We start from the raw sequence: 25,064 nt of genomic DNA on the forward strand, positions 1-25,064 counted from the left end.
GGGGAGCTATATTTACATTTCAAACTAATTGAGGACTAGTTTTGAATGTAAAAGTAGATGGCTCTGAAGTCTGCTTCAAGCAGAGTGCAAAATGAAGAGAAGATGGCAGGCTTTTGTTTTAAAAGGCAACTAGAAAGAGGCCTTTCCATCTGAAGAAAGGGTTAGGCTTTTGTTGCTGAAGGTAGAAAAACCAAGACTGGGAAGACTTGGAAGAGAGGAAGGAGCCATAGAAGATAGAAGGGTAGAAGGCAACTTAGAAGAGGATCCAGGAAGAGAGAAAAGGGAGGGAAGGAAAAGGAGCAAAATCTGTAACAACTGTGTCTGAAAAGGATAGCAAAGAGGAAGGAGGAGATGAAAAGGACAGAGATTTGTAATTGTTTGCAGCCATTTTGTGGCGGCTTCTCCTCAAGGACTTTGTGAAAGATGTTCTTTTTCAAAGGGATGCAGTGGGAAGGATTTCCTTAAAATATAAGGTGTCAAGGACTAAAATAAGCATCTGATACACCAGCCTTAAAATGGGTTGGCATCTGACACCTAATTCTGAAGTTAGGAAGAGTCATTCCAGCAGCCAGTGCAAATTGGTGAAGCTAGAAAAGATACCGAAAGCATTGAGAAAAAAAGCAAGAAAACTCCTGAGGGAAGAGCCTTACTTAGCTTTAGATCAAGAATGAAGGAGCAAATATGCGGTGAAGACGGTGAACTTCTCGGTAGTTGGTAACCTAATGGGAAGGCTCTGTAATCTTAGTTTTCCTTGTCAAGGGCTGTTTTGTGGGTGCGGGGAGCAGGGGTGTTGGTGTTGTAGGTTTCTCTCTTTGCAGGCATAATTGCGCCCGTTGTCTGTTGCCGAGAAGCTATTGCTGAGAAGCTAACAGGCAGTCTGCACGTGCTTCGTTTCCGTCCCACCGGTTCCTGAGGTTAGCGTTTTTTCCATCCAGCCCTGAGAATGGTTAGCTAGCATCTGCAACCCTCCCCAGAATGAGCGAGTCGAGAACCTGGTGGACAGACAGAACACTGCAGGTAGCAGCAGCAAAAGCACCCACAGAAAAAGGGGTGAGAGAAACCAGCCTGTTGGACTCCGGTTGCGGGCCTCCCGTCGAGGGAGGAGGGTAGGCACCCCAATCTTGTTTAGTTTTTGTCCCTTCAGGTGTGTTTGTGAATGTAGATCTAGAGGATTCCCAATGTTCCAGTCTTGATAATTAACTTAAAGCAAAAAAAGGAAGGAAGCCTGTTGAGAATGATTCCAGTGTGGGGGAAAACAGGAGCCTTTTTGAGGAACATCCTGCTGATGGCAGCGCTTAGAAAAAAAGGTGGCCACCTCTTGGCACCTGGGAAGGAGCAGCAGCCACTGGAGAGGAGCTTTTGCTTAGAGCAATGTCCAGTCGAGGATCCTGCCGGGGTCAAATTGCATGTTTTCTCTTTGGAAAGTGCTAAGTATACAACCTTCTTGACAATCAATCATGCTAGCCTTGATGGGGGGAGTGGGGAATGGACTGGGGAGAGGGATAAACACCCGCTTCATTCTAGCCTCTTTGCAGGTACTGTAGCGTCCCCAGGTGGCTTGGTTTAGAACTGTAGTCCTGCAGTATTGTGGCAAGGTCACCACCCCAGAGGCTGGAGCTCTCTTTGCCTAGGAAGAAAGGACAGTGCTTAAAGTTGGCGTTTGTGCTGGAGCCCTGGTCGTTCAGCCACTCCTTTCGGAAGAGCTGGGAACTTGAAAGCTAAGTTTTCCTTAGGGGGCTAAAAAGCAGAGAATTCTCCAGCGTCCGTGTGTAATGTGGAAGGGGCTGTCTGGTTGGATGGGGGCGGGTTGGGTTTTAGGGAGGGCATGGGGGATGATAACTTGTTCTCGGATTCTTTTCCCAGGATAATCGTAACGTTAGGCCTGGAAAAAAAATAAGATTATTAAGCTTCTAGACTGGCAAGTACTTCTCGAAATATTCAGAAAAGACTTTCCTTCCATGTAACGGCCAATACTCATGGAAAGGTCTCTGTGAATCCCTTGGGTCCAAAATGAACAGAGCTGCTTCTCTTGCATTCCCTCTAAAGGGCCGGAGAAGAAAACAACTTTCAGATATGGAGGGTCTTGCGGGGGAGACCTGCTTAGCTAAGAGTTGGCAGGGGTGGGGTTGAACTCTTCATGCCTTTAGTGGTTTGTGGTTTTCTTTTGGCATTTTTTGCAGGTGCTTAATATGTCTTAATGCCACTGTAGAGGCTTCAGGGAGAAAGGAGGAGCTTAATGATCCTGTGTGGGATTCCTTCTGATGGTAGCTTGTATAATTTTTCCAAGTAAGATTCTGCTTTTGATTGCTTTGTCTTGTGTATGAGTTCCAAGTCTAGGAATTATTTGCATTGATGAACATTCTTGCGTAATGAATTCTGTAACATACTGAAAACAATTCAACGTTAACAATGACAAGACTTAAACAGCTCATGTAAGCAGATTAATGATTAAGTCCTACCATTAAAACGGAAAAAAAAGATTGTCTAATGCTCATAGTTCGATATGTGTCTTTGTCTTCTACGGGCAGTGGGGGGGGGGCTTGGTAGGGAAACATTTCTTGTCTAGCCCTTTTTCAGATCCGTCTTCAGAATACTAGCCTCAAGGAGCCTGAGAAATACAATGCCTCATAAGCAGAGGGAGCAGCTTCTTGGTGGAGGATAAGTAAAGGCAGAACCATCCTATGCTATTACTCCTTTGATTGATGGAAAAAGTCCCAGATGTTAAACAAGTGAAAGTCCAGTGCCAACCAAGGGGGGAAAACCCACAAGGTCATAAGCAATGAAGCAGGCAGATTGGAAGTGTGTGGATTGAGTGTGAAATGCCATGATGATATTCTGTGAAATTCCCAAAATCAATGCATTGAGGAGGAGGAGGAGTTGGCATTAAAGCAGTGAGAGAGAGCCCATTTCTTCAGTGTGGGAGCAAAATTGAAAAAGAATCTTCAGGGGAGCGGCAAATAAGCTTTCTACCAAAGTGTGATGCCCATTATTTGATACGCAATATTGCTAAGTCTTAATGGAATTGGAAGAGAGAATAATGCGATGTTGAAATATTCCTAAATCTAAATGGAAACGAAGAGAGAATAATGCAAAGCCACGCTAGTGTTGGATCAAACGTGTGTTGGAGAGGAGAGGAGGCGCCTTGTGCTGTTGTCCTTCTTTACCTCAGACAGGTGCTCAGCACTCCTAAGGAGAGGAAATGTGCTTCGTTCCATCGGGGAGCTGTATAAGCGAGCAGGCATCTGTTACAGATAAGTTTTACCTATTCTGCCAGAATTGCATGTCAGAAAGGTGGGTGGCTTCATCTTTCCAAGTTGTGGTAGGTGCCGGAGTCATTTGGATCAGCCCTACTTACTGGCTGCTTGCTAACCACGCTTCTTGCTGGGTTGCCTATGGCCCCCAGTTGCCCTCAAAGGGGGAGCTACAGCTCTACTAATCTGATGATCATGCTTTCTGTTATTTCCTGGGTGTCTGGGCCTCGCCTTGCCCACTTGATAGGAGCAGACCACTGTAGGTGGCGCATCCCTGCCCTTTAGAGGGTGTATTCAATGCCAGTCCAATCACAGAAGCATGCAGCAGAGAGCAAAGTAATGGTAGCATTCAAAGCACTTGTGCAAGACCTCCTAGAGGTGGCACATTAATACACTTGCAATAAAATGACTAAAGTACTCCAAGAATAGGAAGTTGTCGTCTTTGTTCTTAAATAAACCATGCTGCTGTTGATGTTGCTGTTGTTTGTGAATCGCTCTCGAGTTGTTTGGTGGGGGTAGGGGGGCATTCTTGTTGTTCTTTCAGACTCTTTCTCCGTGAACACCCCCGTCTTTATTGGACAAGCACAGAAATTGAACGGAAGACTGGTTCTCTAAATCAGGCAGGAAATCTTTGCAGCCTATTTTTCCTCCTTTCCCCATTCCACTGAGGCAGATGGTAGATCCAGGCACTTGGCATACAGAGGTCTTGTAACTAAGGAATGTGATCTGACCAAGGGAGGAGTTCTAAAATGCTTAAAACTAGACCAGTGGGGGAAAACACTTAGCGGTTTGGGGTAAGTAAATGCCTAAGTTCACATCTTGCAGCTGAAGAAGCTGTGTTCTTCCCAGAACTTGAGCCGTGGCAATTTTACCAGGCAAAAATCCAGACACAGGAGGAGGACAGAATTAGTACAAGTGTGTACGTCTGTGTACTTTAAACCGAAGATTAACACTTGTTGGTCTTGCCTAGCATTGCCTATGTAGAAACTTGCATGCCCCTTTGATATGCTTGCCATCCATCTCCTGTAGTGCTAGCGCTGTCATCTCTTTCCAGTTAACAACATGCAGGGCTGGGCTGAGGGGGGTGATATGGGGGCAACTGTTTCAGTGTCTTGTTTCAGAGGCTTCATCTCATAATGCCTAGACCCTAACGCACCATTTGTGAAGCTGCTCAGGATGATGACTCTCTCCTGTTGCCACATTCTCTGTGCGCATGTGAAGGCCTTTGCAGTGAGTTGACTGATGCTCTTGTACACTTAACAGCTGTTCTGACTTGATCACCTTGGGGGTGGCGGGAGGGGCTCACATTGTCCCAGCTCTTCTTTTTTGCAGACTTCACAGAGAAGCGTGTCTGAAGCAGATCTGTTCAGGTGGCAAGTAATAAATGATGGCAGTGTGCTTGATCTGCTTGCGTAGAGAATATGAATCTGCCTCCTTTCCCTTGTGTGGAGTAGTGATTGTTGAAGGAGAAATAAATCGCTGAGTGACAAAATGCCTGTGGTTTGAAAGGAGCTCTTGAATCCGATGTCCAGTAAAAACCCTGCCATGTAAACGCTCTGTATGACTGAGAGACACGTGCATTTTGACTGTGCTGCTTTAGGTAACCTGCTGTTTTGTTCTTCTTTGGCTGCTGGGGGAGGGGGCGAGGGTACTGAAGCCTTTAAGTCTCTTCCAGATGCATCTTCACATCTCACAGACACCAGAAATAAAACCCTTCCAACCCAACAAACCATCAAGAAGCGAACATCACATTCCACCAGTTAGTGGTCGTATTTTCTGTGCAATGCTTTTGTGTGGGTCTCTCCTTTTTCAGTTTCCTCACAGTTTTGAGCAACAGCACACAACACCCCAATAAAGCCAGCTCTCCTCGAGGAGCCACAGAAGTCATGGCAGTAAGAAACAGTTGTGGTCAAAGCACTTTTGTATGGGATGAGTGGGAGGGGGCTGGTGACAAACCAGTGTCTCTAGATTGCTTTTCACAGACCAGTAGAAGGAACTGCCAGACACAAGAATTCACACTTCAATGGACAAAAGAACAGGTGAACCACATTTTCTCTCTTTTCACAGCAGGAATCATGAAGCCACTATGTTAAGGGACTGGGAAGTTTTTAATGCATCTTCCCCTTCTGCCTCTGTAGGTTCAGTAGGTTCAGCTTCATGCTGAAACACCAATCACAATGGGAGTAAATACTGTATGTAAATTCCATCCTTAACGGATGCTTGAGGCAATGGTGGGTTGAGACCCAATAAGTTTTAACAGCCGAAAGGGGGATCCCCACTGAAAGAGGAGCTTCATGCTCCGAAGCCTCTCCAGACACCTTGTAATGCATAGTTGGAGTGGAGGCAGAACTAATGGCAAAGAATTGAAGAACCTCCTGAGAAGACTGGCTTGCCCAGTGTCATTGGCAGGATGGGGCCCTTTGTGATAACTCTGCAATGGGCTGGCAGAATTGCCACCAGACTATAAGGTGTCTGTGGCCATGGTGGTGCTAACACTGAATCATGGCCATCTTGTGAGTTTTTTAAGTCATTGACTTGACAAGTGCTTTAAGAGATTTTGTGGGGGGTGGGATTATGCCGCAACCCGCTTTTCTGCTAAGAATCTTCCAGGAACAGCTATTGCGCACATAACTCAGCCAACACAAAGCGTTGACTCCATACTAAAGCTTGGATCCTCTCCAGTACTTCTGTTCTCAAGGTAATCCGTTAAAATACCAATTTCAAAACCAGAGCTAGCAAACTGCTTGTTTGGCCAGTAACTTCTCATGCCAAAGCTAACATCGCAGTTGAAGGAAGGTAACTACTGAAACCCTTGACGTTATCCGAGAGCAAAATACTGATGATATGACAGGCACAGACTCTGAACAAGTAAACATCTAAATGCTGTATGATAAAAGCAGTAACCAGCGGTTGTACGTGTTGTGATTGTGGGACATAATGGGTGGGTACCATGTGCTTGGCTAGGCAGCAGATTTCCAGTTGTGATCCAGAGTGGCATTGGGGAGGGTGTTGCAACTCTTGTGCTAAGACTCTTTCAGGTCGCAATAAGGGAGTAGTCAGAAGCGGAAACTTTATGAAGCAGATTCCTTCAAATCTCCAAATCTCTCTTAAGGTTTTTCTTTTCCTGAGAGAACAATCTTGTGTTTTCTCAGGTTTTGCTTTTCACCTTGCTGCATTACAAAAAAAAAAAGCAAAAGACACTGGTGGTCGGCACTCCTGGTTTCCAGGATGGGGTTCAAGTCCCTGCGGTGTCCTTGCTTGCTTCCAATGCAACTCTTATATGTTTCATCTCTTTCTTTTCCTTCACTGCCTTAATTGCATTCCATCCTCTAAAGCCTAAATGTTGTATGATTTTACTGAGGTTTGATCAGTGATAACTAGGATTTGAAACCTAACAACCGATGCAGCTTGGCTTTTGCTGTGAAGCTGCTTCCCTAATTCCCTAATGTATTGGTAGGCTGTATTATGTGGACCGTTCTCAACCTAACTTTCCATCCACTGGTAAGATGAAGACTGATTCTGTTTAAGAATATTCCACATGCATTTGGTCTATTTGAATTCTAGATGCTACTGGGAGCATCTGGTAGGGGGAGTGGCAATTTTTCTGTAGAGGTAACAGCAAAGTTTCCTTAAATGGGAAATTTATGCAGAGATTGGTATGCAGTTCTAACCTGTGCTTTTCTTTAAGAAAAAGTGTCGGTACTCGCCATGAAGTTGTTATATGCCACAGTTTTAAACAGTACTTCTCTAGAAAAAGGAGGTGCCAGTACAATATACCCTTGAGTACCCCCAGAAAAAAGCACTGGTTCTAACAGTGCCTGAATAATAGTTTACCAGTCCCCCACAATATTCTTGCGGAGAAACTGGTAACGTGGGCTAGAAAATGTTACTGTTAGGTGGTTTTGTAGCTGGGTTGACTGAGCATACCCAAAGTGTGCTCACCAAATGGTTCCTTGTTATCCTGGAAGAAAATGACAAGTAGGGTGCTGCAGGGTTCTTTTGTGGGCTGATGTTCAACATCTTTATAAATGACTTGGATGAAGCAATAGAGGGGATGCCTATCAAATTTGAAGATGACACCAAAGTAGGGGTAGCTAATATCTCAGAAGATAAGAGAAAATTGAATCCTGATTCATAACAGATTGAGCAACAGGACCAAAACTTAACATAAACAATTTCAACTGAAATAATTTCAGTAATTACAAAATTTTAGGGTTCTATAATTAGGCTGGAATACAGTATAGGATACAACTAGCTTGACAAGGGAGTACACATGAAAAGGATCTGTGTCTTAATAGACCACGTGCTTAACATGAGTCAACAGTGTGATGTAGCAACAAAAAGCTAATGCAGTTATTGACTGCATCAACAAACGTGTCTAGATCAAGGGATTCTATTCTACCTTAGTCAGACCCTACCTGGAGTCTTGTGTCCAGTTCTGGATACCACAGTTTAAGATCAATATTGGCAAGCTGGAACATGTGCAGAGAAGGGTGACCAAGATCTTGAAACCAAACCTTATGGGAGTTGGGGATGTTTAGCTTGCAGAGAGGATAAGGTGGCATAAGGTTATTGAGGAATAGCCATGAACATAGGCTTCCAGAGTAACTGCTAACTCATTTATCCTAACAGGCCAGCATGGGTGTTCCAGCTGCAAATGACAAATGAGTGGCCTTACAGCAGACAAAATGAATGCTAGAGTTGGAAGCGACCCTGAGGATCATCTAGTCCAACTCGCACCCCCCATGCAGGAATATGCAGCTGTCCCATACAGGGATCAAACTTCCAACCTTATCATTATTAGTACTATGCTCTAACCAACTGTGCTATGCAGACCTGTTAATGTCTTTGCATTGTTTGGTGTGGGAGGAAAATTTAGTGTCTTTGGTTGCTTTGGTTACAGTGGGCCAGATGAAAATTGGGGGTTGGTGTCCAAGTATCTGCTTCAGGCTGTCCTTTAGTTTTCACCACACATTTGAAATGTGCCTTGTGTGTGCGTGCCTGTGACATAATGTGTGTTACCGCTTTGAAATAAAATTGAAATAAATTCTTAAAATCGTCTTGTCATTTTTGTGATGAAATGCATCACCTAGTGTTATACAACAAATTTTCCTTTTAATTAATTGATTCATGTGTTCTGTTCAGTCCTATGTTCTGTTTGGGACTCCAAATAGTTCCAGCTCCATATCCCCATGATTTAGAAGAGCCTTGGCCAGCATGGTTCCCTCTAGAAATTGTACTGTTTAGATTTCATGTTTTGGAGTGGGATAGAGTATTCACACATTACCAACAAAAATGCTAATTGTTCTTCCCACATCACCATCCCAAACCTCCCTACCTTCCTTTGCTGGGAAGAGTCCAACAGCCAGACCAAAAAGTCTTGAGATCAAACCCATAATCAACTCTTAATAAGTACAGAAAATGTGAAGGAGACTAAGTAGCATAAACCCTTTTAGGCCATGGGTTCCTGAACTCTAGCTCATTCAGGTGCTCTGTGGCATGTTTGAAGTTGTGAGATTGAAGATGCGGGGGAGGGAGGGGAGAGCACATCCATCGCAGTAAATGCATTAATTTTAAAATAGCTTTTATTTCATTTTGTTGTAGTAAGAGTTTGGCTTCTATGGCATTTGAACAGTAATGCAATAAAATAAGATTTAGAAGAAATAAAAAGAGACAATGGAAATAGTTTAAAACCATGCAGATCTGGCACACCACAACTGCAACAGGCAAGCAAATATTTACATGGTTGGCCAAGACCCCCAGCAATTTTCAAGCAGTCTGTGAGGGAAAAGATTGGGAAGCACTGATTTAGGCCCACCAGATGTGAGGTGTGAGAGGGTGGGGCAACTGTTGGCCCCTACCCACACCTTTTATAGGCTGTTTGCCAACCATGCCCTATCTATTGCTTGTGAGTAGTCCTAAACCAAGTTAAATCTATCCCATAAATCTTTTATATTTTAAATGTGTTTATTAATGCTTAGGTCAACATAACCATATAACCACCAAAGAACATCACAACATTTTAGTCATAACCTACAAAAATAGAATTTATAATGTCCTAAATGTGTGTATTGGCTCAGTTCAATAAATGTCTTTTTCTGAGGTGGGAAACATTTAGGGCATCTGAAAAATATTCAGGCAGTGCAAGCACATTCTGTGGGTTTTTGTGTGTGGTTTTTATAGTAATACATTTTTTTCTTTTGATTTTTTTCTTTTTTCTTTAATTTGTTAACTGTCATTCATCTGAAGATCACTGGGTGGTTCACAACATAAAAATATAACATGAAAACACAAAATGCATACTAAAACAAAAATGGAAGCAAAACAAACCAATAACCCTGTTCTCAAAGCCATATTTAGAAGGCCATAGAATGCTGATCAGCCCAAGGCCTGGTGGAAGAGAAACATTTTCACCTGGTGCCTAACTTTTTGGTTTTTTGAAAAATAAGTCATTCGGACCCCATGAAGCAAGTGAGTAATAAAACTAAACCAATTAACTGACATCAATTGCTTCCAACATTCTGGGATCCTGCTTGGGTTATTGGATACCAGCTGTCTGCATGCATGCTTAGCATCTGAGTAAGGAGTCCGTATCTGCAGTCCTGCTGGCAACCAGCCATCCCATCCACTGACCATATTTGGGCCAGTCCCCACAGCTACAACACTCAGTAGAACAGCGCAGGCAAGTCAGCAGCATCCCAGAGAGCACATGTGAATAAGCAAGATTATGCTGGGAATGCTTGCATGAACAGCCAGCTACCTTGCATGCTGGCCTGTACTTACTTCATGCCCCAATTCCTGCCCCCCATGCTGTCCAGAGGGGTCAGTCTTTTTTATTTATTTACTCGAGCAGCTTCAAGGGCTCCAATCTAACATGATTGTGATTATTTTATTGAATTTATATCCCACTTTCTCTGTGGAGCTCTAAGTGGCTTATATGGTTCTCCCCCTCATTTAATCCCAACAACCCTGTGAGGTAGGTTAAGAAGTTAAACACAGATCTCCAGAGAAGGCTCTGCTGGTGCCTCTGTTGCAGAATTTTTGGCTCCCTCTCCCCCAGATTTACATAAAATACAGCGGTACCTTGGTTTCTGAACGTCTCCGTCGATGAATGTTTTGGAACCCGAACGCTGAAAACCCGGAAGTAAATGCTTCCATTTTCGAATGCGCCTCAAAAGTCGAATGGCTTCCGCTGCGTGTTTTTCCTTTTTTGTCATTTAAATTTGCTGACAGCCCTTTGCGCCTCGGTTTTCAAACATTTCAGAACTCGAAGTCTTCCGGAACAGAGATTACGTTCAAGAACCAAGGTACCACTGTATATCGATTTTGGGGGAGTCTTGCAGCTCTGGAAACTGTTTTGGTGTTGCCATGGGTCTTGCTGTTATCTCCTGTTGCTCATTTTATTCTTGGATTTTTTTAGATTTCATGTTTATGCTCTCAATAATGCAGAACAATGCAAATGCTTGTTTTTTAAACACTTCTTGTAAAATGGCAACAGAACTTGCATTATTGAACAGCATACATTAAATATCGTAAATAAAAAAATACAGTGTGATCCCATTACTCAGTTACCAGGGGTTAAGCCCCACTGAACTCAGTTGGTGGAACTTACCACAGCGGCTGTGTGCACACTGTACATTTAAAGCACACAACTTCCTTCAAAGTGTCCTAGGAGCTTTCATTTGCTGCTCACAGAGCTACAATTCCCAGCACCCTTAAGAAACTACAATTCCTAGTACTTTTTGGGTGAAGCTTGTGAATGAATATACCAGCCTTTCCCAACCTGGTGTGCTTCAGATATTTGGACTACAATTTTCTCCTGCCCCAACCAGCATGCTATGTTGATGCAAGCTGTAGTCCAAAAGAGCTGGAGGGCACCAAGCTGGAGGAAGCTTTATTACACTGTAGTTATAGGGATGCGGGTGGCGCTGTGGGTTAAACCACAGAGCCTAGGACTTGCTGATCAGAAGGTCGGCGGTTCGAATCCCCACAACAGGGTGAGCTCCCATTGCTCGGTCCCTGCTCCTGCCCATCTAGCAGTTCGAAAGCACGTCAAAGTGCAAGTAGATAAATAGGTACCGCTCCGGCGGGAAGGTAAACAGCGTTTCCGTGTGCTGCTCTGGTTCGCCAGAAGCAGCTTAGTCATGCTGGCCACATGACCCAGAAGCTGTACGCCGGCTCCCTCAGACAATAAAGCGAGATGAGCACTGCAACCCCAGAGTCGGCCACGACTGGACCTAATGGTCAGGGGTCCCTTTACCTAGTTAAGTAAAACAAACTCGAAACAAATGGGGCTTCAAAGCCCATTTAGAAGGCAGCACTAAAGTCTCTTTGCCGGCCTTTTGAAGGATTTTAACAGTGCCATCCTATACATAACAACTAAAAACAAGTTCACTGAGTTAAATGGGCCTTAGTCTCAGGTTAAGTGCATACAGTCCTATTTATTCTAGTCCATATTTTAGTGTAGTGTTCTTTTTAAACAGGGATTTATGCCATCTGCCAGAAACACCCTTCTGTATTCTGCAGGCAAGTCAAGTCTAGGGTTGCCAGAAGTCTGGAATTTCCAGGACATAGCCAGCAATCGGCCGTTGGAAACAGTGTCCGGGCGGAAATCACTTAAAAGTCTGGGAAAAACCCAGATGTATGGCAACGCGATGGAAAAAACAGGGGAAACAGCTCCAAAAGCTTAAAAGCACTATTTTTGGGTTAGGCTTCCCCAAAACAATTTTGGTGGTCCCCCCCCCCCCAAAAAAAAAGCTCAAGAAATTTGTGCGTACTAGGAATATTTTACTTTTTGAAATAGGGCAACCCTAAGCAAGACTGGCTAAGCCAGTAATTAAAATTAAAAACGATCTCACCATAAGGCTTACTTCCCCCACTTCCGCAAACTCAAAAGCAATGATTTTAATATTTCTTATAAGTGAGCTGGGTAGAAAGTTTGGGTCTCTGTCTCATGACATCTCCCCCTAAACCACTAAATGACAAAAATAGGGGAAGAAAAGTGGGCAAACGAAATTATAAAACAAAAGCTTTTATTGGATGATACTGTCTTAACCCTGGAAAAACCCTATAGATTCCGTATATTAGAATTATTAAAGCAGATAATTGAATTTGGAAAATTGGCTCATAATAATAATAATAATACCAACTAATTTAAAAAAACCCGTGAAACCAGCAGGTGCGATGAAGGTAACCAAGCCTCCCGCGAGGTTCGCCGCGGCGGAGAGAAGCGGAGGCGGCGCGAGCCTTTCCCGCCCCGCGGCTGCTCCTCCCCGCTGCCGCAGCGAACGTGGCAGGTCCCCAGGAGGAAGAGGAGGAGGAGAGAGGAGGTGGTTGCTGTTGCGGCTGCCGCTGAAGCCGCCGCCTCCCCGGTCCCGCCTCCCGCCATTTTGAGTCCCCGGAGCCGGGAGAGCGAAGAAGAGCTTCCCCCTCGGGCGGGCTGTGGGAGGCCGCGGCGGCGACCCCTTTCCTCCCTACCCGCCACCGCTTCAGTGAGACGAGGAAAAAGGGGCTGGCGGGCGGAAGCGTACGCGTGAGGGACTGAGGTGCTTTTACTCTTAGGTGGGTTTTGTTTTTATTACTACTACTATTAGTGATACGATTGCTGCGGCCGTTGCCTGTAACGGCCACGCGAGCAAGGGCGACGGTACGAGGGAGGAGAAGGAGGGTCGTAGAACGGAGAAGAAGAGCTTCTCAGTTAGTGAGCGGGGCGCAAAGACGTGGCAGAACAGATGCCGGTGCGCGCGTGCGCAAGGCAAGCGGCTCCCGGTGCATGGCGGGAAGTGTAGTTCTTTAAACGCGACCTTAACCCCCCCCCCCCGGCCTACTTCAGCAGTATACAAAGGAGCAAGGGTGGTGGGGTGGGGGACAGACGGATCCTGCTGTTGAATTGCAACTCCCATCGGCTCCAGCTTGGACAGTTGTCACGGACGATGAGGATGATGGGAGTTGTAGTCTCAATGCCTGGAGCCTCCACTTCCCCGCCCTTGTACAAAGGGAGCCAAGGTGGGAAGGGTGGGGGAGATTGCTTCTCACTTCCTTGCTGGCTCCCCCCACCCCCCACCCCCCACCCCTCCAGCAGTGGTGGTTGGTTGTTAGACAGTAGAAGGCCCAGAATTCATACCTGAACCGAATGGGTGGTTGGGTGCTCAGGGTGGGCACCCCATCCTCCCAATTCCATCCTCACAACAGCCCTGTGAAGTAAATTAGGCTAACAGAAGGTGAATTTTGTCCCAGGTTATCACAACAGCTCTGTGAGGTAGGCTAGGCTGATGAAGGATGCCTGGACTAAATATTCCTCTCTCCTTCCCCCAGACACCATACCCTCCAACATTTCTCTGATGAAAATAGGGACATGTTAAATAATAATAATAATAACCACAGAGCTGATCAGAAGGTCGGCGGCTCGAATCCTCGCTATGGGGTGAGCTCCCATTGCTCGGTCCCAGCTCCTGCCAACCTAGCATTTCAAAAGCACGTCAAAGTGCAAGTAGATAAATAGGTAGCACTCCGGCGGGAAGGTAAACGGTGTTTCCATGCGCTGCTCTGGTTCGCCAGAAGCGGCTTAGTCATGCTGACCACATGACCCGGAAGCTGTCCGCCGGCTCCCTCGGCCAATAAATCGAGATGAACGCCGCAAACCCAGAGTCGGTCATGACTGGACCTAATGGTCAGGGGTCCCTTTACCTTTAAATAATAATAATAATAATAATAATAATAATAATAATAATAATAATAATAATGGTCTACCCCTCTGACTGGGTTGTCCCAGTCACTCTGGGCGGCTTCCATACATAAAAACATAATAAAACATTAAACAACGTCCCTATACGGGACTGCCTTCAGATGTCTTCTAAAGGTTGTATAATTACTTATCTCCTTGGCTTGAGGGTCGCACAAACTTATCTTCAGAATAACCTCTTCAGAATTTTGCTGAGAAGCTATGTGTATCATAACTTTCATTGTTGTCCATGCACCCACACTTTAAATCCTAATTTAAAGGCACCAGGTTGGAAAAATTGCACCAGCTGTTGTTCTTCTGTATGTCTGAACACACTGGAAGTTCAGACACCTCTGAGTCAGACTTGGAGTACTGACATATTTTAAGTACTGACAGAGGTTTGGCCTATTGCTGGTCCTGTAAATTGGCAGTTTTAAGCAGCCAGTACTAGATGTACACGATGCAGCAGCTGTTTGTTTCATTTCAATCCATTTTCTCTTTCTTTCCAGCTCTGTGTTGCTGAAGGAAAATGATGGAAGAGAGCGGGATAGAGACGACTCCACCTGGAACGCCCCCACTGAGCACAGCGGGGGCGGGGCCTGCACCCACCACCACTGCCCCAGTCTCATTAGGTATAAGTGTTTCATCGGTGACTAGTCTTGTTTGTTCACATGGTTTTTTTCCCCCCTTTTAAATTTAGTAGTTCTGAAAGAAGGGCTCCTTCTCTTCTGGAAGGGACTCCGATCCTGCTGGACGTGGGGGTGGAGGGTTTTTTTGCTAGCCCCTTTTGCAGTCCTGCCTTTCAGTCTTTTCTGGAGCGTCTTGCAAATATTCAGAGCAGCATTTTAGGGGGCTGCAAGGGAAGAAGAGACTGGCAGAAGTAATCTGTCCTCCCACTCCCAGGTGAGCATCCCATGAGGGGAACTCTGCTCAGGAGAAATCTGGACCTAGCCCAATAAACTTTTTCACACTATTTTTAAAGTATTTAAGTTGTTGCTTATTTCTAGTATTTCTAACTCACCTTTCACTAGCTGGTCCCAGGGAGGAATACAACAAGAAGTCAAGAAAGCTGTGACTATATAAATATATGTGTAGGTGGCAGACAGCTTTATACTTTATTATTTGCCCCTCCCAACAGCTCCTTAGCTAACACAAATGGTTTGCGCAGATGCTAAGAATTACCGTATTTTTCGCCCCATAGGGCGCACCGGCCCATAAGGCGCACCTAGTTTTTTGGGGGGGAAATAAAGAAAAAAAAATTTATTCCCCCCCCCCCAGGCGCGAGGCTGGGGCGGGGGAAGCCCAAGCTTCCCCCGACCCCAGCCCCCGGAATGGGCTGCTCTGCGCAAGCCGGGGGAGGGCTCCCGCGGCTTGCGCAGAGCTACCCGAAGCCCCGGCGTGACTGCTGAGCGCTCCGGGGCTTCAGGATAAGAGGCAGTTCTGCGCAAGCCGGGGGAGCGCTCCCGCGGCTTGCGCAGAGCTACCCAAAGCCCGGGCACGACTGCTCAGTGCGCCCGGGCTTCGGGGTGCAGGCAGCTCTGCGCAAGCCGGGGGAGCCCGGCGGGAACTCCCGCGGGCTCCCAAGGCTTGCGGATAGCTTCCTGAAGCCTGGTGCGCACCGACCCCTCTCGCTCTCCGGGCTTCAGCGAAAGCCTGCATTCGCCCCATAGGATGCACACACATTTCCCCTTCATTTTTGGAGGGGAAAAGTGCGTCCTATAGGGCGAAAAATACGGTACATTTCTTCCTTATGAAATTGTGCTGGGGTATCAGGCATTCATTTTAGGATACGGGGGGAGTAGCTGGTTTATGGGCCGATCTTGGGACATCAAAGCACCTTGCGTTATGAGGTGTATGTCAGAACCCACATGCATGCCCACATGTGCATATGAACCCAGCATACACCATTGACAGGAACGGAACCACTGGTACACACCCACCCATGGCCAGAAAGCCGAATTCAGGATACATCTGCATTCAGGGAAGTGCACGTATGAGATGCTGCTCTCAGCCGAGTGCTATCTTACGTGCCATGTCTTGGCAGATCAAAGTCAGAGTGGTAGTTTAGTTCAAAAAGTGGATTGAGCTTAGAAAAGGTATTTCAGAAGGAAAGGAGGAGCTGTGCTAACTTCAAGGGTCTGGAGCCTTTGCTTGCTGCCAGCCACACTAATTAACTGGGGAGGGTTTTCATTTGAACTTAAAGTGTCACTTAAATTCATGTTAACATTTCAATCCAATGACCTGCTTCAAATGCATTTTAAAACATATGCCGTTTGATCTCTAAATAATAACTTCGTTGGTTGAAAATGCTTAATATTTGCAGCTCAGTAATAAACCTTTGCTTGCAAAGGAAGAGCTGGCTATGCATTGTGTCACATGGTTAATCTTTGACTTCTTAGCTGTTGGGCTATTTCCTTACTATAAGTTATTTGCTAATCTGCTACAAATATAAGATGTTTTAGTTCTATTATTCTGCTGCAGCTCTTTTGTTTATGTAATTCTAAAAGTTGAAAAAAGCCCCTCTACTAAAACTTGCCTTCTCTTTTTCCTCTCTCTCGCCCTCAGCCTTAACTCCTTCCCTCCCTCCTCCCTCCTCTTTTCCTCCTTCCCAAGCACCATTTTCCTCGCCTTTGCCATCTGCAGGCTCCTCTCTTCCATCCATGACGACATCCCCGGTGCCTTTGCCTTTCGTGCCTCCCATGGCCCTTTCAGCGGGTGCCTCCCTTGGGACCTCGAGGCCACCCATGATGACACCGCCAGTCGCCTCGTCCCCTTTCAGCAGCCCCCGTCCCCAGTTCTCATCCCCTCCACCCCTGAGTTCAACTCCTGGCCCTGTGCTTTCTGCCCCTCCCACTGGTCCTCCCACATCAGGGTTTTCTATGGCATCGACCCACGACATCACCAAAGGCCATGCGGGACGAGCACCACAGACGCCCCTGATGCCCTCGTTTTCTGCACCTTCAGTTACCGGTAATCATAGCATTTTCACTTGGCTTTTTAAAACAAGAGTTTATCTATATTGCTTGTTGTTTTACCAAGGAAACCAGTACTGATTCTCTCCCAGGAAATGCTGGCTGGTTCCAAATGGCTTGGTTGGGACTGGCTCCTGCATCCTTGCCCTACCTTGCATGGACCTTGACCAGGAAATGCATATCTATGTAGGCCATGCTCACGTGGGTTGCCTTCCCTCCTCCCTTTTATTTTTAAGTGCTACTTATTAAATGTTCTCTACACTGCTTTTCAATTATGGAAAACCAAAGCGATTCACATAGTGATAAAACATAACAATGTCCAAGAAAAACAATTGTCAATAACATCAGTAAAATCATCACTGATTTATTATTATTATTATTATTATTATTATTATTATTATTATTAATAATTTAAACCCTTCCCATCTGGCTGAGTTTCCCCAGCCACTCTGGGTGGCTCCCAACAGAATATTTAAAACACAATAAAACACCAGAGACTAGTTGTTGTTTAGTCGTTTAGTCATGTCCGACTCTTCGTGACCCCATGGACCAAAGCACGCCAGGCACTTCTGTCTTCCACTGCCTCCCGCCTCCAGAGACCAGTAGTGAGGGTCAAAGCAAGCCTGTGTCTTCAGTTGACTGTGAAAACACCCAACAGTTGTTGCTCACCTCTTCTCATTGGGGAGAGTGTTCCACATTACAGGCTCCACAACAGAGAACACTCCCTCTCCACACGCACATCAGATGGAGCTATGTAGGTCACGGTATGGTCAGAATGGCCCCATCTGTAAGACCAGTGTCTTACCTGGTCTTACAGATCTAACCTGGTCCCAAGCTGTTTTCAGCCACTTTTTAAACTCACAAACACTGTATTTGACTTCTGTGAGGTTGACTTCTAGGCTGTGGCATATATACAACCCTTAGGACATTCCCCAGCCCACATTTCCCCCTCCCTCCTCTCACACCAGTTCTCCTCAGGTACTTTAGCCAGGCTGGAAGGTGTTATTGATAACATTGGAATGGCTTGTTGATTAATTAAGAAAAGCAGTGTGATATTAGATGATCAGCATTTCGTGAAATTCACAGCATGGGAAGTCACCCAAAGATATAAAATTCGGTATTTATATTTGGCTTTTTTATTGTATTGTAATTTGGAATGTTTTAATGTGGTTTTTATTGGATTATTAAATTGGAAAACTTAATAAATATTATAATAAAAAAGGAAGGTGTTATTGAACTGTGATAATGCCTCCTGCTTGCCAAGATGGAGGTTGGAGACAGGCCTGTATGAGGGTTGAAAGCGCCACTAGTTTTACGTGGTCAGAATGTGGCAGTCTCTTCCATTGTACAGTTACCTCCAAACTCAAATTGTGTCTTTAAACTGGTAAAAGTCTTTCAACATAAACAGGTTTTTTTCTGGAAAACTGAAGATGTGCAGTATTATTTTAATTGTTGAATAAGACAAGGCAGGTTACAGCAGTTGTGAACCATAGTGGGTTATGCAAAACGTTTCCTGCTATTGGTTTTCAGGTGTCTTCACCGGCCCGGCATCACAGCAGCCCTGTGGGCCACCCCCACTGGCACCTGGCTTTGGAGCAGGCTCTTCAATTACTTTCCCAGAGCAACACGAAGACCCCCGGGGAGCTGTTGTGCAGAGTGACGCATCTGCTGGAGGAGGACTATGGGGCTTTATCAAAGTAAGGCTGAAAAGCAAAGGTAGCTGTGCTGCTGGTCCATAAGAAAAGCCTCCAAACCACACAGTCAGTAGTTTCATTGTGACCAAGCAGATATTACAGAAGTGAGGCAGGTTTTTGAGTTCTCCAGATCCTTTTATCAGGCGCACTTTCGCCAATGGGGCCTCCCCAAAAAATTTGTTTGTAATCCAAAAAAAAAAAAAAGGGTTGTAATCCAAAAAAAGCTTGCAAACCGGGAAACACGCTTCCAGATTTGCTCTGTTTGTAATCCAAAATGTATGCAAACCAAGACATATGCAAACCAAGGTACCACTGTAGTTTTTAGACTGTTCTGAGTTTGAGCACATGGGGTCGGGGCACACAGAGATATTGAGAGTGGGGCCAGCATGCGTGCCCTCAATCTCTCTACTTGTATTTTGCATTCCCTGAGCTGGTGTAATATATTTACTTGTATAAGATATTGACAAGCCGCTCTTCACCTCAGTAGCAATCCCAGGGCCACCCTCAAAGTAAAAAATGCCACACCCTCCAACATTTCTCTGATGAAAATAGAGATGTCCCCTCTTAACATTTCTCCGATGAAAGTAGGGGTGTCCTAAGGAAAAGCAGGACATTTCTGGATCAAATCAGAAACTGGGACAGCTTCTGTAAATCTGGGACTGTCCCTGGAAATTATGGACACTTGGAGGGTCTGAAATACAACATCTGCAAGAAGCAAATGGCTGAATCAGGCATAGCCTTGAGAGCAAAAGGAGCTGAATGAGTTGTGCCTTTTCCCTGCAGGGTGTGGCGGGGAATCCTGTGGTGAAGTCCGTGCTGGATAAAACCAAGCACTCAATGGAGACAATGATCACGACTCTGGATCCTGGCATGGCTCCCTATATCAGTAAGTGAAGAAAGCCTGTGGGCCTTGGGGAGGGGGGCAGCATGTAACTCGTCCTACTCTGGGCCCTCACAAACCTAGGCTACAGCAAAGCCTCTCTTTTGGGGTTGTTGGTTGATGAGACATTGTCTCTTTCTGTTTCTAATTTATGGATCACAATCTCGACTCCTCCTGCAAACATCAGACCACACAGCCAGTGGAGGCATTTTGCAGATTTGCCAAGTGCATCTTCATAGCAATACAAGCTTCACTGATGTTGCCACTGGTGTGTTTCGAAGAGTGAACTCATAAAGGAAGTTACAACAGCCGCTAATTTGATAGTATTGGGTATCTAGTGGCGGGACAAGTGGTTGTAGCAGCCAATGGCTGCATTTGGTTTTGTGAGAAGTGAGTCTAGCTGGCCTCCTCCCAGCCTTATGTGCTCCCCCACTCACCCATCTTTCTCACACATGGTCAGGAGAAGAAGGGGGGGGATATTTTGCTTCCACTTTCAGTTAACCACAGCTTGGCATGTCATTCAGACCTAGAACAGTCATCAGTCTTAACTATGGTTAGTTTAAACAAGTTGGCTTCCTGAAGCCATGGTTTGAAGTTGGTTTGTTTGAAGGTAACCATAATGAGGATTAACAATTGGTCTAGATGATCTGACAAACAGCATTGTGGAAGCTTCCAGACTCTTGGCCATGCAGAAGATGGGGGAAGAAGAGAAGAAGAAGAGTTTGGATTTGATATCCCGCTTTATCACTACCCTTCAGGAGTCTCAAAGCGGCTAACATTCTCCTTTCTCTTCCTCCCCCACAACAAACACTCTGTGAGGTGAGTGGGGCTGAGAGACTTCAAAGAAGTGTGACTGGCCCAAGGTCACCCAGCAGCTGCATGTGGAGGAGCGGGGAAGCGAACCCGGTTCACCAGGTTACGAGACTACCGCTCTTAACCACTACACCACACTGGGAGTGGGTAACCTCAAATGGAAGCCACTCATTCACATCTCACTAAGCCATAGCAGAGCATCATGCAGGGCTTTTAGCATGGTTGCAGCTGTCCTGATATGTGCCTGCTATCTGCACCTTCCAGGAAAGAATTGAATACATTTTTGTTCGGTCAACACCTAGACTGGTGTGTGTGTGTGTCTGCCATGAGTGTCTGCAATGTATAGATTTTTAAAGGTAGTTGCTGCTGTCTGCTGTTTTCTGTGCCATTTTAAATATATATAGTGTGTTGCCTTGAGACATGTGTGTGAAAGATGACAATAAACATGCACCCTGGTCCATCTCCAGATAATTGCTTTGCCAAGAAAAGGGAGGGATCCTGACTGGCAAACACAAGTTTTCTCCCACCCCACCCCACGGTCTAAATGTATCTGCCTGTATAGGATTATGTTTTAATGTTTTTTTGTTGTAGAATCTGGGGGAGAACTGGACATTGTAGTCACTTCTACTAAAGAAGTCAAGGTTGCTGCTGTAAGAGAAGCTTTTCAGGAAGTTTTTGGGATGGCCACAGTTACAGGAGAAGCTGGGCAGTCCAACATTGCGCCACAGCCAGTTGGCTACGCAGCTGGATTGAAGGCGAGTTGCCGTCGTTTCCTGGAGATTTGTATCACTTTTGTGATATTTTTAAAAATCATTTAAAATGTGTCTTCACGTGTTTCATACACAACAGAACCTAATAACTCTTTGGCAATGTTTTCTTTTTCACACGACTACATTTTATAATCTACAAAAATGAAACAAAGCATAATCCATTTTTATGAAAGCACAAAATAAGGACTTGGTCACTAAGGAACCAAAGACACACTGAGATTGCATTTGAGTGCCCCATTTCCCTTCTGTAAATCTGAATATTTGGAGTTGGTCTACTTCAGATCCTTGATTTTGCTTTTGGCTAAGGTTCATCGCAAGCAGTAAGTGCTGAATGAGAGCTGTATTGACTGTATTGACTATTTCTTTTCCTTGTCCTTTAGGGAGCTCAAGAAAGGATTGACAGCTTGCGTAGGACAGGAGTCATTCATGAGAAGCAGCCTGCCGTGTCTGTGGAAAATTTCATTGCGGAATTGCTTCCTGACAAGTAAGGCCATTTAACATTTTACTCAAGATAAAAGTCAATTAGTATCATATCCACAGGACTTGTTGATAACTCTAAACAGGAGCTGAAATAAGAGTTGTCTGCCTGTTGCAGTTGCTTGGTATAATTCACCCTCTTGTCCCTAGTGCTTAAAACTGGGCATAGTTTGCATAACCCATAATTAAATAATTCACTTTCAAGCATGGCCAGATCCTGCAATGTTTAGCAAGCAAAACCCTGCCGGAACAGACCTCTGACATTTTGTAATTAACTTCCTTAGAGTTTGGAACATGACTATAAATTCGGGAACAAAGTTCTTCCTTGATTGTTAGCTTTGGGCTGGGAAAACTAAAAATTGTTTCCAAAGGGAAAGTGTTAGTGGAGGTGCCTTGGCTGCCTGCCTTTCAAAACCACTAAGCTCTCTAGACAGTTAATACGTGGAATTCCAATTTAATATGATTTGATAATAACCTTTTTGTCACTGTAACAGGTGGTTTGATATTGGCTGCCTAATTGTCGAGGATCCCATCCATGGCATTCACCTCGAAACATTTACACAAGCAACGCCAGTGCCTTTGGAATATGTACAACAGGTAAGCTTTAATCTCTAAGGGGCTGAATCCTTTTCCAATGCAGCAGGTTGGTAAAGCCTCTTCTAAGGGATGATAGCCAAGAACCCCAGAAGATCACTCTAGTAGAAAAGGGTAAAGGGACCCCTGACTGTTAGGTCCAGTTGCGGACGACTCTGGGGTTGCGGTGCTCATCTCGCTTTATTGGCCGAGGGAGCCGGTGTACAGCATGACTAAGCTGCTTCTGACAAACCAGAGCAGCGCACAGAAACGCCGTTTACCTTCCCGCCGGAGGTATTTATCTACCTATTTATCTACTTGCACTTTGACACACTTCTAAAAATGATTGCCATTAAATTCTATTACCTTTAGTGTCTCTTTCATTGCATATATTTTAAAAAATAATGTGGATTACATTTGATTGATTGATATCTATACCTCTTAATATATTGAACATTTGTGAGTGAACTGGCAGTAAGCATTGGGGGATGTTCCTTAAGAAGATGATCTGTAGGCTGGAGGGCTTAAAAACCACAGCGAGTCAGCCTCATTCATTCTGAGGCACCTTTGAACATCCTGCACTGCCAGGAGGCTCAGAATCACAGAATTGTAGAGTTGGAAGGGACCCCAAGGACCATCTAGTCCAGCCCCCTGCAATGCAGGAATCCTTTTGCCCAATGCGGGGCTCAAACTCGCAGCTCTGAGATTAAGAGTCTCCTTCTCTACCAACCGAGCTATCACAGGCTCATGTTTAGTGAGATTCCCCTTCTGATTTGGGCCCATTGGTTTCACTTCCACCCTCTGGGGCAACAGAAAGCAAATGTGAGAGCCTTCTAGCCATCTCTGCTCCATGCTAAACGTACCCAGCTCTTTCAACCTCATCACAGAGAACCTAGTCATGGGCACTGATGGTGCTGTGAAAAAATGCCTATAATCTGCTGTCACTGGGTGAAAGTTTGGCCAATTTGTTCCTGAAAAGGAGGAAAATAAGTGTTCCTGTTGTCCCTTAGCCTGTTAAACCAGAGGTTCTCTTCACAACAAATTTCACTAGCAGCACTTTAAATTCTATAGAACTTATAGCTGCTATAGAACTTTGACTGTTACACTTGTTAAGTCAGATGCCAGCAGCAGTATTATTTATGCTTTTGAATGAACTTTGAACTATGGCGATACAGCTCTGGAGGAGGTTGAACTTGCCCAGGTGCTTCTACTTTTCTCCTGTACTCACTCCAGATTTAAATTATTTCACAGGCTCAAAGTCTAACTCCTCAGGATTATAACCTAAGATGGTCAGGTTTGTTGGTGACAGTGGGGGAAGTGATAGAGAAGCAATTACTGCACGTCAACAGAACGGATTGGCACTCTGCATTCACTGGCATGTCCCGTCGACAGATGATCTACAGCACAGCCAAAGCTATTGCAGGGATGTACAAGCAGCGTTTACCACCCAGGAGCATTTGAGAGGAAACAGACTCTGAACGCGACGCATTCCTTAAAAACTGGTGTTGAAAAGAAATGGTTGCATCTGTTCCATGGCCCTCTGTTGATGCCCCTCGGTTTTGTAATCTACATATAAAATGTAATTTTGTTTTAAAAGTGAAGGTTTCATTTCAAACACTAAATCAGGGATGGGAATCCTGATGCTGTTGGACTCCAAACTCCCATCAGCCCCGGCAGACAGCATGGCCAGGAGTCAGGGATGATGGGAGTTGCAGTCCAGAAACAACCGGAGGCCCCTCTCCAACATGTCCCCCACCCTTGAACCAAATGGGTGTTTGACAGACATTTTGGATTTTATTTAAGAGGCATGTTAGTCATTCACAGCACCTAGGATAGGTTTGGAATCCAAGGCCAGAGTCACTGGCATATGTGTTGCAGGTGTGGTCAGATTTGGTTAGGGTTTCAAAGAGCAAGCTGTTTGTAAAGTTCCTCTTTGCAGTCATCCTCCTTAACACCAGGGGGTCAAGAAGCAGACAAATGAAACCTATTTTCTTGGTTATATTTCACAGCAAAGAAAAATATCAGAAATCACCTAGCTAAGTGCCTTTTGCTGCATAAATAGGTACAAGGCTGCAATCGGTTAACTTTTACAATGCATTTTAAGCTATGGGCAATTACTGAGCAATTTGTTTACCTCCATCGCAAATGCTGCCCCAGGTTGTATGCTCAAAATTGTGCATATTTATAAACTGCACAGAGTATTTTGATAACTTTTTTTTTAAAAAAACCTCTTTCTGCCTTTCTCAATTTCTACTTAGTCTTTATCTTTTGTAGAGGCTTTCAAAAGACACTTTTATATAGACTAGTTAGCTAGTTTATTATATTTTTATCCAGTGAAAAATCAGTAGTTTTTACAGTTAATATATTTCGGCTTGCCATGTAAAATCAGAATTAGATGTTGCTCCTGTAGGATTTTAATTATTCTTCTTCAAAAGGTTTTAATACTTCATTCATCACTGGACCTTTCCAAAAGCATGAGTATGGCCATGGTTTGATTCTGACAGAACAAAGTGTTTTTGGTGAGTTAGTGGGTATATAGGGAGAGAAAATCTTGCTATATTTATTTTGTGTTATCAATGCAACAGGGAAAACTCAACTAGAGAGAGAATGAGTACATCTTTTTCTTCACAAGCACCAAAAGTTCCATTCCTTATGTACCCTCTTGGAAAATCTTATGAGGGATGTATAAAAGCATTAAATGTTTCATGTTCAATCAAGTCTGAGATTTTCCTTTAGGTTTACATTATCTCTGTCCATTGGCCAAGCTGGCACTTGAATTTGTTTTCTCTTTCCTATCCATCATCATCTTGATCCTCTCCACATTTTTAATGTTTATATACTTTATAGCCTGGCTTCCCATACATCAGAAAATTCAAGGGCATTAATAAAAGCTCAATAAAGGAAAATAACACCA

The 25,064-nt window shown here is 44.7% G+C and overlaps 1 protein-coding gene across 1 annotated transcript; it reads left to right on the forward strand.

The window, feature by feature from the left end:
* The first annotated feature begins 12,523 nt into the window (after positions 1–12,523).
* PRRC1 (proline rich coiled-coil 1) lies at positions 12,524–25,064 on the forward strand. Its single transcript, XM_028710150.2, has 9 exons — positions 12,524–12,812; positions 14,481–14,603; positions 16,537–16,941; positions 18,474–18,640; positions 19,421–19,523; positions 20,922–21,085; positions 21,481–21,584; positions 22,072–22,174; positions 23,402–25,064. The coding sequence occupies exons 2-9, from the start codon at positions 14,501–14,503 to the stop codon at positions 23,609–23,611; spliced, it is 1,359 nt and encodes a 452-aa protein (XP_028565983.2). The 5' UTR covers positions 12,524–12,812; positions 14,481–14,500; the 3' UTR covers positions 23,612–25,064.

This window comes from Podarcis muralis, chromosome 16 (assembly GCF_964188315.1).
Source record: "Podarcis muralis chromosome 16, rPodMur119.hap1.1, whole genome shotgun sequence".
NCBI classification, from domain to species: Eukaryota; Metazoa; Chordata; class Lepidosauria; order Squamata; family Lacertidae; genus Podarcis; species Podarcis muralis.